The sequence below is a fragment of the Orbicella faveolata genome, unplaced genomic scaffold (genome assembly GCF_042242905.1).
Source record: "Orbicella faveolata isolate gen_17 unplaced genomic scaffold, um_ofav_v1 contig_24, whole genome shotgun sequence".
NCBI lineage: Eukaryota > Metazoa > Cnidaria > Anthozoa > Scleractinia > Merulinidae > Orbicella > Orbicella faveolata.
In genome coordinates this window covers 19,423,892-19,438,566 of record NW_028301552.1, presented here as the reverse complement: position 1 = coordinate 19,438,566, position 14,675 = coordinate 19,423,892, and the positions used below count along the sequence as shown (strand labels likewise).

Here is a 14,675-nt window from a genome sequence, read left to right as displayed (position 1 = left end):
TTTATGTATGACGGGGAAGCACCCATAATCCTTTTATGAGCTATTGTACATCTTTTTATATCAGCCTCGATGTAATATGGTACCCATCCTAAGGTATTAAATAGATCTACAGTGCTATGGCGTTGTTGGGCGTCAAGGATAATACGAGCACAGCGTTTTTGCAGCCTGAAAATCTTACTTATGTTGTCGTGGCTGCAGCAGCTTGTCTATGTTACGCCGCAATATAATATCAATGGCTTAATTAAAGAATTATAATAAAGTATACGCTCTGCTCTTGGAAGATAAGCCTTGATTCTGTTGAGTGTACCGATACGCTTCGATATCTTCTTACATAAAGAGTCAATATGAATATCGAAACTAAGTTCTTCATCAAGTTCAAGGCCTAGCAGTTTAACGTTCTCAACCTGCTCTAATGTACTTCCTTCGAGCTCTATCTCAAGCTTTCGACCTTCATTACTCAAACGTTTCCGTAAGCGCGGTCCATCAATTAGCATTGTCTTCGTCTTGGAACAATTAAGTGGCAGTTTGTTGTTAGTTGCCTACTCATTGACATTGGAGACCTCACTGAAGAGTGTGTTCTTAAGTTCTTTAACATTAGCACAATCGGAAGAAGCAAGGAGGGTGGTGTCATCGGCAAACATGTCCAACTGCGTGTGGACATGTAAAGGTAAGTCATTGATAAACAGTACAAAAAGTAAGGGACCCAATATGGAACCCTGTGGCACACCGGCTGTGATACTCCTCACAGTCGACGTTTCTCCTTTGAATGATACCAATTGAGTTCGATCGGTTAGGTATGACTCGAACCAAAGTAAAGCGTTCCTATCTAGTTTGTAGGCTTCAAGCTTGCTAAGCAAAGTCACATGATCCACCATGTCAAAAGCCTTCTTATAGTCTACTAGAACCATACCATTAATATGGTTTTTGTCTAGATTGAAGAGCAGAGTATCAACTACATAAGCGAGCGCCGTCTCCGTGCTGCACTGCTTTCTAAATTGATTTGTAGTCTCCTTCTTTGAGATTGGATATCCATATTATTGTCAATTGACCTCTGTCAATTCAAGGTTTCCGCTGACCAGTATCATGTGACCATATCGCGGGCTCAAGTTTAGAGCTTTTCGAGGTCATGTGTTTTTTAAAGTTGACCGCTGAAGAAGTGCTGGTTTTCTATTGGATCGCGGGCTCATGTCAAATTAACTTGTTGTAAATGAAGGCGGGTTGTTCGGAAGCTGGTTAACGCTAACCCAGGATTTAAGTAACAGAAGTATAAATAGTTCTTGTATACAAATGTTTTTCACTGCTTTTGTTTTGTGTATTTTGAGATTATTCAAACTCAAAACAGAAGGCCAAACAATATACCGTAAACCTCACTGCAAAGTTACAAAATTCAAATCAAAATTCTCGCTTAACCTGGGTTATATTAATCGGGCTTTGAAAAACCCGGCCCAGGAGCTCCGCTTTTAGGCTTGGCTAAATCTAAATATCATGTTTTGATTTCGTTTAATAGCAGAGATGTTTTCTGCACTCTCAGTCGTGTTTTTGTTCAACCGGATTTTCGTTTGCTTTGTGCTCGTTTGGCTGTTCACTATTTGGCTGTTTATTCGGTTTTAGGGAGTTGAATTAAGCAAACTTTAACGGCAAGGGCAACGAGTACAATGGCTGTGTGAGCGTGCGTTATAATTCTTTGTTCATTTCTTTACCGTTGTTTACAAAAGGTCACAGAACAACAACGTGAAATAGCCTCATTCTGCATATTCGAGAGAACTTGAACTATACGACCGCCAATTTTTAAAATTTCTTTTTCGAATTTTGACGCTGTCTTACATATTCTGTTTAATCTTTAATCTTTAATCTTTAATACAAATTCCACATTACATTGCATTGAACAAGTCAATCCAATGAATTTGAGGACCGCTTGAAACGGTTTGTTTGGGATATTTCTGACAGTATAGTCAAAATGAATGAATCTAAATTCTCGCGAGATTCGTAGGTTAAATATTAAGTCGTTCTTTAATCGATGTTGCCTTTGGCTTTGTTGCCGTTGCTGCTAAAACTGCTTTTGCTACTTGGGCAGCAAGCGTCTGCCTGCACTTTCGACCATCTATTTGTTCGGTTGCCTAGTTTGTGTTTGGACGTTTGTTTGCCTTGCATTCCTTTGTCTACTCATTTCCCTGCCGTTCATTTAGTTGTTATTGTTTATGGAGGGGACATCCGTCTCTTATTTAAACTCCTATTTAAGTTTTGAAACGTATTAAAACATACTGAGAGCCGAAACTCCTTTGCTTGTATTCAAAATATCAAAGAAGACATCCCCACAGCGTTGGAGGTTTCCCTTTGCTTGGAAACGAAACGAAACGAAACGAAACATAAGCAGATCCTCCACGAAAACATCCACGCAACGCGCGAGTAATATCCGTGGACGAACTGGGTACAATGTCTAAAAATAACTTGGAGGGATTACCTTAGTTAGAGGACCTATATGGGGGATTGACTCTCTTACCTTGGTAATCTTTTGGTCGTTTACCGCAAAAAAATTCCTACGCCGACAGCAAACACTCGATCGGCTCAAAAATGCTGGTACACCTAGAAAAGAGGTTTCCCCATGTACAGTATACGTGTCGTCTCCAAATGTGAAATTAGAACGGAAACAAAGAAAAACGTATGTTTTACCGCTTTGATTCTTTGTAAATTTGTCCTGATCACCCGTAATGTCCCTTACAGCGTGAAGGGATCTATATTCATTAAGAGAAACAGTGAAACTAAAATGATACTGTTGTAATACTAGATGCGTGTAGAATGTGTGAGCCACTCGGAATAATTAAGCTATGAATGCGTGCAGAATGTGTGAACCGCTAGGGATATTTAAGCTATTAATTATTATTCAATTTCAGAGGAGTTTAACCGTCGTTCGGTTTAAATGTAAACTTAGTGTCAGTCGCTTCGCGTTCGAGAAAGTAATAAAACTAGAGAGTCAAATACCATGAGGAAACAAATACCTTAAGTGGCAAAATAGAGAATTAAAACAGATCTGAAAGAAATAAAACAAGACAAAGCAAAGCAGCGGAAGAATACTATTGTTGGATACTACAGTACATGGCTGAAATGAATATGCCAGTCCCTGACGCCCAATATATTTCATTGTGTTGAGATCCGAGTAACCACTGGTCCGTGTCATCGGTGCAACTGCAGTCTATTTCTGAAGGATTTTTCTGAAGCCATGTTTTCTTTTCTTTATTTGACGCTTTAGATTTCCCAAGTCGATAGTGGTATACTCACAGTTCCTTCAGTCTGGATTTTAATTTGCTGCCGTCGTCTTTAGTAGTTAACATATCCACTGTAGAATTCTTCATTCACTGTTAACACCAAAGGGGAAATTAAGATCCTTTGCATAAATGGCGCCCAATATTGAATAACAATACTGTACACATCCTTAGCCTCCTACTCATGTTTCTAGACAAAGGATTTTGCACGTGAATGTGACGCTTAGAATGTATAATTAAATTTAGGCGGAATTTAAGCAAAGGTCTATACTCTTGGACTGAACTCATCATTTTGATCAGTCTTACACCGGATAAATAACCACACTTATATACATTCCGAAGTTTGTAATATTTACATTTAAAGGAAAAGACAATTATCAAAGAAAATAGTTTTCAGGATACTTGAATTGTGATAGATATGAACGTGGAAAGTATTTCTCATAAGTCTTTATCCGTAGTGTCCGTAGTAAGCCCCCAAAAGTAAAATTTGTGGCCGCTAATAGATTCCAAAAGTAGCGACCCCTGTCCCCCGTAAAGTAGCGAGCCCCCCGTACCCCGAAAATAGCGAGACCAAGGTTCAATAATAGATTTATTTTTCCAGTCAATAGTTAATTGAAATTTACGTAACGATAACAACGATAATAACGATAATTTCAACTCTACAACAAGGGAAGGTATCACTTATGCAGCTTATGCCATGATGTCAATTCGTGCTTCATCAGTTCATGTTGCGCCGTATAGAGACAAATCCAAAACATAACCATAGAAAATGCACCCAGTTTAGTCTTAAGAACAGTTCATTCGCATTCAAAACAGGATATTCTATATGGAACAAAACATATGGAATTGAGGGTGTCGAAAACAATCAAATGAAAAACGGGAAGGTAAAATGATAACACACGCAATATTTCAACGTAACATGTTAGACATACAACTGATCCTTGTCGAAAACTTGTTGCCCAAGTTTGGTCATCCGGTTGCAGTATGTTCCACGATGTTAGATGGTGTAATGCACTGGGGTAGCAAAAGTTTCCATATGCAAGAATGCTGCAATGCGTTGCGTTTAAATCTTGCGTACGTTTTGTAGGGTGCTTAGTGTTAATGAGTTATTGTTATTGTTCAGCCGAGGTAGAAGACCTCTACCTCGTCTGGTGAGAAAAAGAAAGTCCCAGCCAGGATTGTTGACTTGTCTTGTACTCCACTTGGAACAGAGTAAGAGTAGCCAAAGTTTGTTAATGAGGTAGTCTTACCATTTGCATTGTTAGCAATGAGGATGTCATTCCCGTAACCAAATACCGGACCAAAACCTGAGCTCCTGTAAATTGCACGTAACGGGTTCGTCAGCAAGCTCTTGAATGGTCCAAGACCTTCTTTGTTGCGGAGTGAAAATATGAACGCATTGGAAGTGGCAGTGTATCCACCGCTGGACTCTAAAAAGGAACATATAAAGTTAAATAGGAATTACATTACAATTAAGCATAGAAATTTGACGACCAAATCAGGACAAAAACTAATTTCGTATGCTCCTTCGATCCTATAAACAATAATAAATAACACTTAATGACTGGTCCCGTGGGTAACAGTGAACTGTTTCCCGTTTGACGTCATAGTTTTTGCAATGTTGCCCGCTAGTGGCATCTGACGGGTAACAGTTTCATTGTCAGATCTCATGTGACCATGAACTAGCTAATGAATGGGCGCGCTGTAGCGGGAAAAACGCCAGCTATATAACAGTCGTTCATCTTAACCAGTTCTCAAAAGCTTTTTTTAATTTTGAAATTTGAATCTGAAATTGTGAAACGGCGATAACTTTTCGATTAAAATGATTAACCTTTTCCGTAATTCATGGTAGACAAAATACCTTCCGAACATCATCCCGTACAATCGGATTACTACTTTTTCATTGTTAACCATGGTAATCTAGAACATTAACAGGTTAATAATCTTGTTATTGATACGATTAATGAGTAATTAGACCTCGTGTCGTACAATTCAGGGAGTAATCGTGCTCGTAATTTCAAATTGGCCTCGCACGATTGTACGACACGAGGTCCGATTACTACACTCTTTACTTTTTATACTGATTTATAAGAAGAAGTTAGGAAGAAGTCAGGTGAGTGCCGAGATGTCAGGCTTTAACGGCCTGCAGGCTAGTCCGTGGATCTTTTACATTCACGAGTGTGTGGCTTTCAATGAAATAAGTTAAGAATTTAAAACTAAAACCGTAGTAAATTTTAGGTATCAGTGAGTACAAATGACGTCGTTGTAGAATAATAATGCCAAAAACCTAAAATAGATTGAAACTGCCCATACTGAACGCATTAGTTGTGTTAACACTTCTTTTTTTTTTGCTTTGTTTACAACATTTGTCCAACGTTGATCTTGGCGGCCATCTTAGGAGAAGTGGTTCGCAATGGGTGTGCACATCTGTGTCCGCGATCGTCATTTATACATGTCAGTTGTGAAATCACTCCAAAATGTCGAGACTTTCAAAACACGGTGTGTGCTGCGTTTGCTTGAATGCAAACGAATCTAGAAGGGTGGCTGTTTTTAGCACAGGGCTTTTTTTTTAATCACTTTTAAGCCATGGTTATCTATAAGGATTTTTCTGCAAGGGTGTTTGGCTACCAGTGTCTATGATGAAGTTGCTACGCACAAAATGTATCAGCCTTGAAAGGGAAAAATGTCCGTTTTCCTAACTGTAGAAAAAACCAGGTCATTGGGGATTTCACCAGGACCAAGAAAACGGCAGTATAAACTGTTTGCCAGGCGGGTACATTTCGTAAGCCCGACAGTGCAATTCACTCTGCAGGAAGTTTTTTTCTTCACTTCTTCTTTGCACGATTTTTTGTTTCAGTCACCTTCCCTTGCATGAATGTTCTTTTTCTCACCCCCATCACTTTTCTAATGGTCCGTCCCTTAATAACCTATAATTAAAGAAAACACATACGAAAATTTCTGTTTACCCCAAGGTATGTCAGTGTATCCTCCAAACACGTACTGTCCCTTTTTGATGATGGTAACCGTGTTTCGTTTCCCATCACACCTGCTGTGAAAGGAACTGGCAGCCCAGCCGTGACTGGAGGCGTGGTAACACAGGACCCAACTAGGGTTGCTTCCAACAGCAGGTGTTAGAAATTCATCAAGGCGACTTTTATAAAGTGCATTTCCTGTTATTATCGCCGAATTTCCCCAGAAATCTGGAACTTCAAAAAGAAAAACAAAGACAGGTTTAGCAAAATTTTATAGAGTCAACAAGAGACTTAACAGTTTCCGTATGTAAAACGTCTGAATAAGTACCAGGGTCTTAACAAAATCACTGCAACAGGTTAATAAGACCGCGTAATAGCCACTGTGAGAGTATTCATCAGCCTCTTATTGCATATTTTGCAGAAAAAAAAGACAATCAGACTGCCATAGATAAAAACAGATTAACTCGAGTTTGATAATTAGTTGATTAACACGTGATCAATACGCTTTAGGATTATTCCTTTCAATCTAAAGATCCTAATAAAAACTTGCAACATCAGCTAGAAAAGACAAAAGGCGGGGGTAAAGTAATAGTTGTGAACCGTAAGCGACGACGAAGGGGTACTTAAGTTGATCAGTGTAACTAACAAATACAGGGAAGGCTAAACTGCCTGTCGACTTTCAGCTTAGCTGGGGAGTCTGCGTAAGTTACTGTTTTGGACGTTTCGATCAGTGAAACAAAAAATAATTAAAATAAGCAATATCGGTTCCTAGGTGCTGTCACACACATGTTGCGCAGGTTATCGTGCGCTAACAGACCCAAGGTTGTTTGTAGCTTCACGATTAAGGACCAACGTCTTGAGGACTAAAATAGGAGATATTCTGGGACAAATACGGTTTAGATCTATCTTCATCGGCACTCACCTGGTTTGACATAATTTAAGGTTGTCAATGCACTAACAGATCCCAACTTGTTGGTGGCTTTGCACTGATAAGGACCAGTATCTTGAGGTTTAAAGTTGGAGATATTCAGTGTGCCATTGTTAACAGTGGTTCGACCTTGTGGTAATGAAACAAGTCCTCTTGACCAAACAACTGTTGGTGGTGGATAACCAAATACTCGACAGGAAAGAGAAGCTACTGAATTTCCTGTGACTTTAACAACGCCTTCGGGAGTCTCGAGGAATTGTGGGGGAACTGGACGTAAAAACAAATAAACATACAAATAAACGATTGAAACTATTAGAATATGTTAACATTTCTTATGCTTCGTAGTGACTACGCTCGCTAGGATCGGTAAATTTAGCGGGCCTTATTCTACCGTTTCGAATCAGAGAAGTACGCGTAGAAGACATAAAAAAATATATCTTACTAGCGCCGTCTTCTCGGTCCATACTGTAAATTACGCCTGTTTTTCGCTTGGGTCATAAATCGAAAGGGAAAGAAACTTGCATGGTCTGTTTTTTAACGCGCGGACTTCGAACACGGCTAGTAAGGGGTATTTCCTTTCCTGAATTTTTAAAAAGCGTGGCACAGAGATTTTTTTAAACGTGCTTTTCGATACAAAACTACTAAGGTTACTAAGCTCAGAGAGGAGACATACTGTAGTTTGACAAAGCCAGTTCTAACAGGGTTGTCACATTTTATTAAAAACTGGATCTCTGGTTAATGTAATTCAAGAGTTTTCATTGGCTTAGCCATCATGGGCTATGAGCCATTATGCCATGCTCTACAAATATGACAAGCGTACGCGTGATTTTTTTGGGTGTTGTTATCTTTTCTTAGTTTCATTTTCTATATTTTGGGAGCGTTTTTATGAAAACAATTATTCCACTCGCGCTTGTTGGATATCAGGTGAATATCGCCAACTCTGCGCTATCCGCCCCGTTGGCTATTTACAATCTCACATCCAACTTGCGGAATAATAGCCCTTTCCACGGTTAATTTTTCTTATTTGCATTACAATGTAATCCAACGTGGATGCCTCGCAATTTCCGGCTAAAACCACGAAATAGCCCGAAATTGCCTCACACATGCTAGATTTTTTCGTAATGCAAATGAGCAAAGTTAACCGTGAAAAGGGCTATTGACTCCCCCTACTCTGTCGAGTCTCCCGTTTTGCGCTGGCGTCCAGTTCTCTCGCGATTGTATCCGCGCTTTGAACGATCGAATAAAAATACGAGAATATAGGACTGTGAACAGTCTAGTTGTTAGTCATTTTTACTGACTTTCTTTATTTTCCTTATTTTCGTCTCGTGTAATCTTGAATTTCTGACGAAAAGGCAGGTTATAGCTCAGTTGCCCCTTCCCGAATCAGTGCAACGTTGAAAGAACATTCAAGTTGATGTATGAAGGAGGAGGATGTTCTAAGAACTTATTTCATGTGATTATAAACGCCTTTTCGGACAAGTGTTTTAACAATTTTCATTTGCAGGGCCGTACTTGCCAGAAAAAAATTGTACAGGCCCAGTAAAACGACAAACACTCGCAGAATTCGACATAGCAATTCAATTCGGTAGTATTACATCGAGACTTGTAATCAGTCTCTTCAAGCAACAGAAAAACACACACGCAACAAAAATCTCACACCCACACACACTCGCATATAATTTAAATGTTCCACAGTTTCTTGGGACGTCTGTTGCACGCCCATAACGTGTCCTGTATTTGTCGTCTTTGTCGGCTTCTACAAAAATTATGACTGAGACAATGTCCACGAAGAAATCGTGACCGAGGCAATGCCCATGTTTAAAGTCTTTCCCTTGGTATTAAAGGTGTTTATGATGATTATAAATAACAAAAAACGAAAAAGAAAGAGACTGAGGCAAGTGTCTCGGCTTGCCTGCTACTAGCTACGGCCTTGATATGATAGTATCTTTATATCCTGAATTGACGCTTCATTCTTTTAGTATAGAGCTTCTCCGCATCACTCGGCATAGTGGACTTGAGATCAATAAAACTACAGGTAAGTTATGAGAATAGGCCCTTTGCAGCTAAGCCATCACGTGACCTATATTTCCTAAAATTATGGGCTATAACTTAACGAATGCCAGAAATGGAAAAAGCATGTCGAAAATATCAAAATGGCCAAGTTTGAGACCCCAATCATTAAAGAAGGAGATTTTATGACGGTCCGAATTTTTAAAAGAATAAGAAGATTTGTATGGAAAAAGTTGCTGGAGAGCAAGACCTCGCTCTCCAACAACATTTTACATACAAATCCTCTAAGTTTTCCGAAAATTCAAACTGTCGTATAAACTTACTCTTTAATTCCAGGGGCCTCAAACTTGGCCATCTTGGTATTTTCGATGCGCTCTTTCCATTTCTGGCATTCTTTAAGTTATAGCCGATAATATAAAACTTTTCTAGGAAAAATGTGGTCACGTGACCCCAGCTGCAAAGGGCCTGGTTAAATTTGTCGTCTGTAAATGTATAGCCAGTTGTAGGTTCTCGGTCAGTAGGGACGATCGAAAAAGTGAGCGGGATCTGCTCGTCACCCGCCTGCTATTTTTCGTCCCCACTGATCGAGAGCCTAGAACAGGCTATACATTTGTTACAGACAACAAATTTTAACTCTCACAGAACTTACATCTAGTTTTATTGTACCACAACCACAGTGTGAGCGTGACAGATTTTAAGAGGGGAAGAAAACCGCGGCAACAAAGATAACAATTTGGACAATTTCAAACTATCATTAAAAGGGTGTGAGTGAATAAAAAACGGTACCAACTAAATTCTAACAGATTAAAGGGCTGGAAATATTGCGCGGTGTATGATTACAGCGAAAGGGGAAGTTGTAGCTTAACTCAGTGTAAAAAGATTGACAAAAGGACGTCAAGAACTGTTTCAAAATGTTTTGGAAATATCTTAACTTGAATACATGACAAACAAATAAATAAATAACTAAATAAATGAATAAAAAAAATTGATAAATACGTAAGCAAGCAAAAGCATCGTTATTATTAGGGAGGTGTCTAAACATACATATCAAGTAAGTAAAGTAATTAAAAGCTTTATTAATGTGTCAATGTATTTAGTTTTCACAACTAATTGGGGACACACAAAAAAACAATATTAAAATTATTTACGAATAAGAAATAATAATAAAAATGTATATACAATTAAAATATGTAACATGTATAAATTTTACGATAAAACAATGGGTATATAAGAGGTAGTCTCTAAGAATTGCGAAGGTTACAGCAGCTATTGTTTATCCTCTCCCTTACTTGGATGCACTTGCAAATTGATTTGGCCGCAATTAAAAATGCATGGAGATGGGACTCCATTGTTGAATTTGCAACATTAAAATAAACTTAACTTTTTCCTAATTGACGATAATGCAACACTTAACAGCGCTCTACTTAGAGCATCGCTTGAAGCGTACGTGACGATCATAAAATTGATTACCTTGTACGAAAAGCTTCACGACCTTCTTAGCTCGTCCAAAAACATTTGTCGCCGTGCAAACGTAACTCCCCGAGTCATTGTAACCAGCACTCTTGATCTGGAGCTTATTGCCTTGAACGTCGTTATTCACCAGTTCTGTTCCACTTATTTTATTCCAGGATATGTTAGGCTTTGGATTACCATCAGCTGAGCAGGAAAACGTAGCGGTCTGGTACTGAGTTACAGTGAGTGAGGCAGGAGATACAATCACTTCTGGAGCAGATATCGACTCCCCTGCATCACCTTTAGGTCCCGGATGTCCAGGAGCTCCTGAAATATTTAATGAAGGAAATAAAATTAATGATTCATCGTAAACAGTGGCAGACGTTTAAAGCTGAACTTAGGCTTTAATGTATAGAAAAAGTGTAACAGTAATTTGAATCGCGAAGTTTCATTTGTCCCTTAACCTTTTTCTTTCTCGTTGTCATTTCCTTGAAGTATAAGTTGTTAACTTACAGCACGACTTATGATGACATACATGGCACTGACACAGCGATCATTTGATTTGTTCTGTGCTAGTTCTTTGTGTACTAATTTTCTTCTTCAAATGACACAGTCAGAAATAAGTTAGACCGCACGCCATAAAAAGTCAAGAAGCAAAGAACACAGCAATTTGGCTAATTTCTCGTCGCTTTTGATAGAATCCATCCAGGATTTTGAATTGAATTACGACTTTATCCAAAACTATTTGCGGGGTTTGTATTTTTATAATTGTTTTTCTGATGTTTTAAATCAACTTTTGAAATCCGACATGGTGTATCCAAGATGGCGGACATATGGTGACTTAGGAGTCTCTTAGTTGTGATACGACTACACGATTGACACGTTATTCAACATGTTTTTATCCTTTACCCCTGACCGTGTTAATTTGATCACAACTGAAAACTTTCAGAGACAAAAAACAAAAACACAAAAGCTCCTAATAGCGTTAAAAATAAACCTCTATTTGACTTAAGGACTAACGAGCTCTCCTTTAGAACAGAGCATCGAGGGACAGGTCACGTGATTTAATCTTAAATACCTCTTTCGCCCTTGATTCCAGTACTTCCTTTTGGTCCTCGTTCACCTCGAGATCCTTCGATCCCCTTTGGTCCGGGGGGACCTGCCACGCACACTTTGTTAGGAGAGAGACAGTAAGACGCCACAGATTCCTTGACAATGGAGGTTACATACTTCTTGATTCCGTCACTTATTTCTTGAATGCCATCAGGATACTGGCGGTTGGGTTTTAAGCTGCGTCTTGAAATGTGAGCGTTGGACTTTATGTCTATAGAAAAATGAAATGTTTGCATTTATGTCTGATTACCTACGAGAAACTGATTCGCACATGAAACGGTGAGAGGGGGGAGAGGGTTGACAAATTGCTTTGTTACGTTTGTAGAAGCGAAACACATTGGATGCTTATTGACTAAGAATGAGTGGTTGTAAAGAGTTGAAAATTATGACCCTAACCTGAGAGAATACAAAATTAAATGCTCAAAACTTATTCGCCTCGCTTAAAAACTGCAGTTTTCAAAATCTTTAACTGTATCTTCGCCGAGAGTTTTTCCCAGTAGCTGGTGAAGCACTATAACTCCCCCATAATTCAAATTAGAAGAGAAACGAGATCCGTGATATTAAAGAAGAATTTGCATAAACAGCTGCCACGGAGATGTTTTTTTTTTTTGCTGTACTCAATGAGGACAATAACAGACTGAAACTTAACTAAACAATGAATCAACATAAAACAGGATTTCCAATTTTCACCGTTAACTGACGGCTACAAAATGGATCGATATATAAAAGGCTCTCCAATTATCAGCAGTCTTACAGCTGTTTATCTATCCATTGCTGCATGGATTACAGACGTATGAGTAAGATGTATGGGTTATTGACCAAGTGTTAGGTCAAGATGGCTGGATATTGGCCAAGTTCTTTTTTTGTGTTTTTATGGACCGACACGGAGTCGAGGTCCATAAATTCGCAAAAAAAAGAACGAGGCCAATATCCAGCCATCTTGACCGAACAAGCTTGGTCAATAAAGGATTTATTATATGGCTTTCGGGGAAATTCTTCTTAGTTTCTCACAGCCAAATGGCTTCGCTCAAAGGACGATGGCCGTTATTCGTCTTCCTAGGACGAACAGATTATTACTGAGCGAAAGTAAATGCCTTAACAATTTGATGGATGAAATGTATAATTTCAGAGACAAATATCTCAAACAATATCGAGTGAAGAGCACAAATATATCAACAGTTAAAGAAGCAAAATAGCATCGTATAGTTATCCAGATATAAAACATCTTCACTAAACCGTCAAAGCAAACTTAACCGAAGAAAAACAATCTCGTGCTGAACACGAATATTTCACTTGACTCACTTCGCCATTCCAACACCTTTGCCAAAACTTATCGTCAATTCAGGATATGGATTTACAAGCTTATGAGAGGCAAACTTGACACAATCTTGACTTAAATTGAGTTTAAAGGACATAGTATCCAATGGAATTCTTAAAATGCCGAGATGTCTGTTGAAAAGGGCCAGAGAAGCGAAATAAACCCGACGTAGTAGCCGCTACGGCAAAACATCCCGACTCACGTAGTCAGATTTCGCGCTACGGCTGGATGCAACCGACGTACATGCGCACTGTCTCATTTTGGGGGAAATTTACTTCCGATAGCCGTCCGTAGCGATTTGCTTAAAGTCCTCAATCTTGTAGCTGCGGTCAACAACAATCTTAGAGGTAATATCTACGTTAAAGTAGTCTTCAGGTTGTAGATCAAATCTATTTACTGTAGAACTATGAAACGTGAGTTGATTTTCTAGTTGTTCTTGTTTTTCGTAAAATCAATGCAGTTTTGTCTGTTTCAGTTCATGAAACGAAATACGGGGGTCACTAGTCGTTTGAATGTCTCCATTTCAATAAAAAGTGAAAAGGTAAGTCACTGGATTCAAATCCTAACTTCTGTGATTTGAAGCATCAACGGTTGGCAACCTTTTAATGCCGGCAAAATGCGCCAAAATGGACAAATTGAATTACCAACCCATCCAGGCCGAGCTGATACAAAAATATAACACCACTACAACGCTCTCCAAACTAAATAAAATGATTCTCTTGTTGCGATGCGAAACTTTGCTTGCTTGAATTGCTAACTGTATTCTCTGCTGAAAGCATTACATACAGGGAAGACAAAAACCTTCAGCTTTCGTTTTCATCGACACCGTTAATAAGCATTGCATCAAACTCGTTGTTGCCGTGAAAAACGTGCAAAGCTTGAGACGATAGATACCTTGTTCATCAGAAGGGGTCCGATAACAAGATGGGATTTACTTTCTTTAAACCGTTGTTTCAATATTTCTTCTTTCATCACTTACCACTGACAGCGTGAAAGTTCTCTTTCACACGAGCTTGATGAGAAGCTTTCTGTTCTTTCAGAGCATCTTTGATTTGTTGAATTTCCATAGTGAATTTTAAATCCATCATTTTCGTGTCATCGACGAGTGTCTGCATTCTCATGAACAGTGCGATCGTCAACAGAATTGCGCTAACAGATAAAATCGAGGAAGCTTTGTGAAGATTCCCGCTACGTTTCTCTATTAACATTATTTTCGCCTCTTTAGCGCAGCCATCCATAGCTCTTTGATGTTGAATTATGAAGTGGGATGTGAAGCAATCGAATTTAGCTGAACACTCGCGAAAACTATAAGTGATCTGAACAGCATCCAGACTGGCAAGTAAATAATGAATATCTGGAGTATTGCATTACGGAAAAAATGCCAATCAAGAAAAGATCGAGTTATGAGGGCTTCGGTGTGAAATTATTAGATGCTGGGAACAAGCGTTTCAATCAACAGACCCCTTCAGGCTCTAGGGGGCATTATGGGTAATCAGGTTAAAGATTGTAAAGAAACAAGGCGGCAAAAGACACGTTTTTCTTCATATTTCCGCTCTGATTTTATGTTTCGAGAAGAAAATTTTGCTGTAAATAGAGAAACCCTTTTTCTACGTTTACTAGCG

The 14,675-nt window shown here is 38.9% G+C and overlaps 1 protein-coding gene across 2 annotated transcripts; it reads right to left on the bottom strand.

Annotated features, from left to right (window-relative positions):
- Positions 1-1,807: 1,807 nt before the first annotated feature.
- LOC149110782 (uncharacterized) lies at positions 1,808-14,365 on the bottom strand. Of its 2 annotated transcripts, XM_089291165.1 has the most exons (7): positions 14,033-14,365; positions 11,701-11,946; positions 10,641-10,949; positions 7,155-7,427; positions 6,227-6,466; positions 4,511-4,690; positions 1,808-3,353 (listed from the first exon to the last, which is right to left on the bottom strand). In XM_089291165.1, the coding sequence occupies exons 1-7, from the start codon at positions 14,289-14,291 to the stop codon at positions 3,316-3,318; spliced, it is 1,545 nt and encodes a 514-aa protein (XP_089147291.1). In that variant the 5' UTR covers positions 14,292-14,365; the 3' UTR covers positions 1,808-3,315. The 2 variants fall into 2 exon arrangements, with proteins under 2 accessions (XP_089147291.1, XP_089147290.1); XM_089291164.1 differs by lacking the exon at positions 1,808-3,353 and having other exon boundaries at positions 3,852-4,690.
- Between the last annotated feature and the right edge of the window lie 310 nt (positions 14,366-14,675).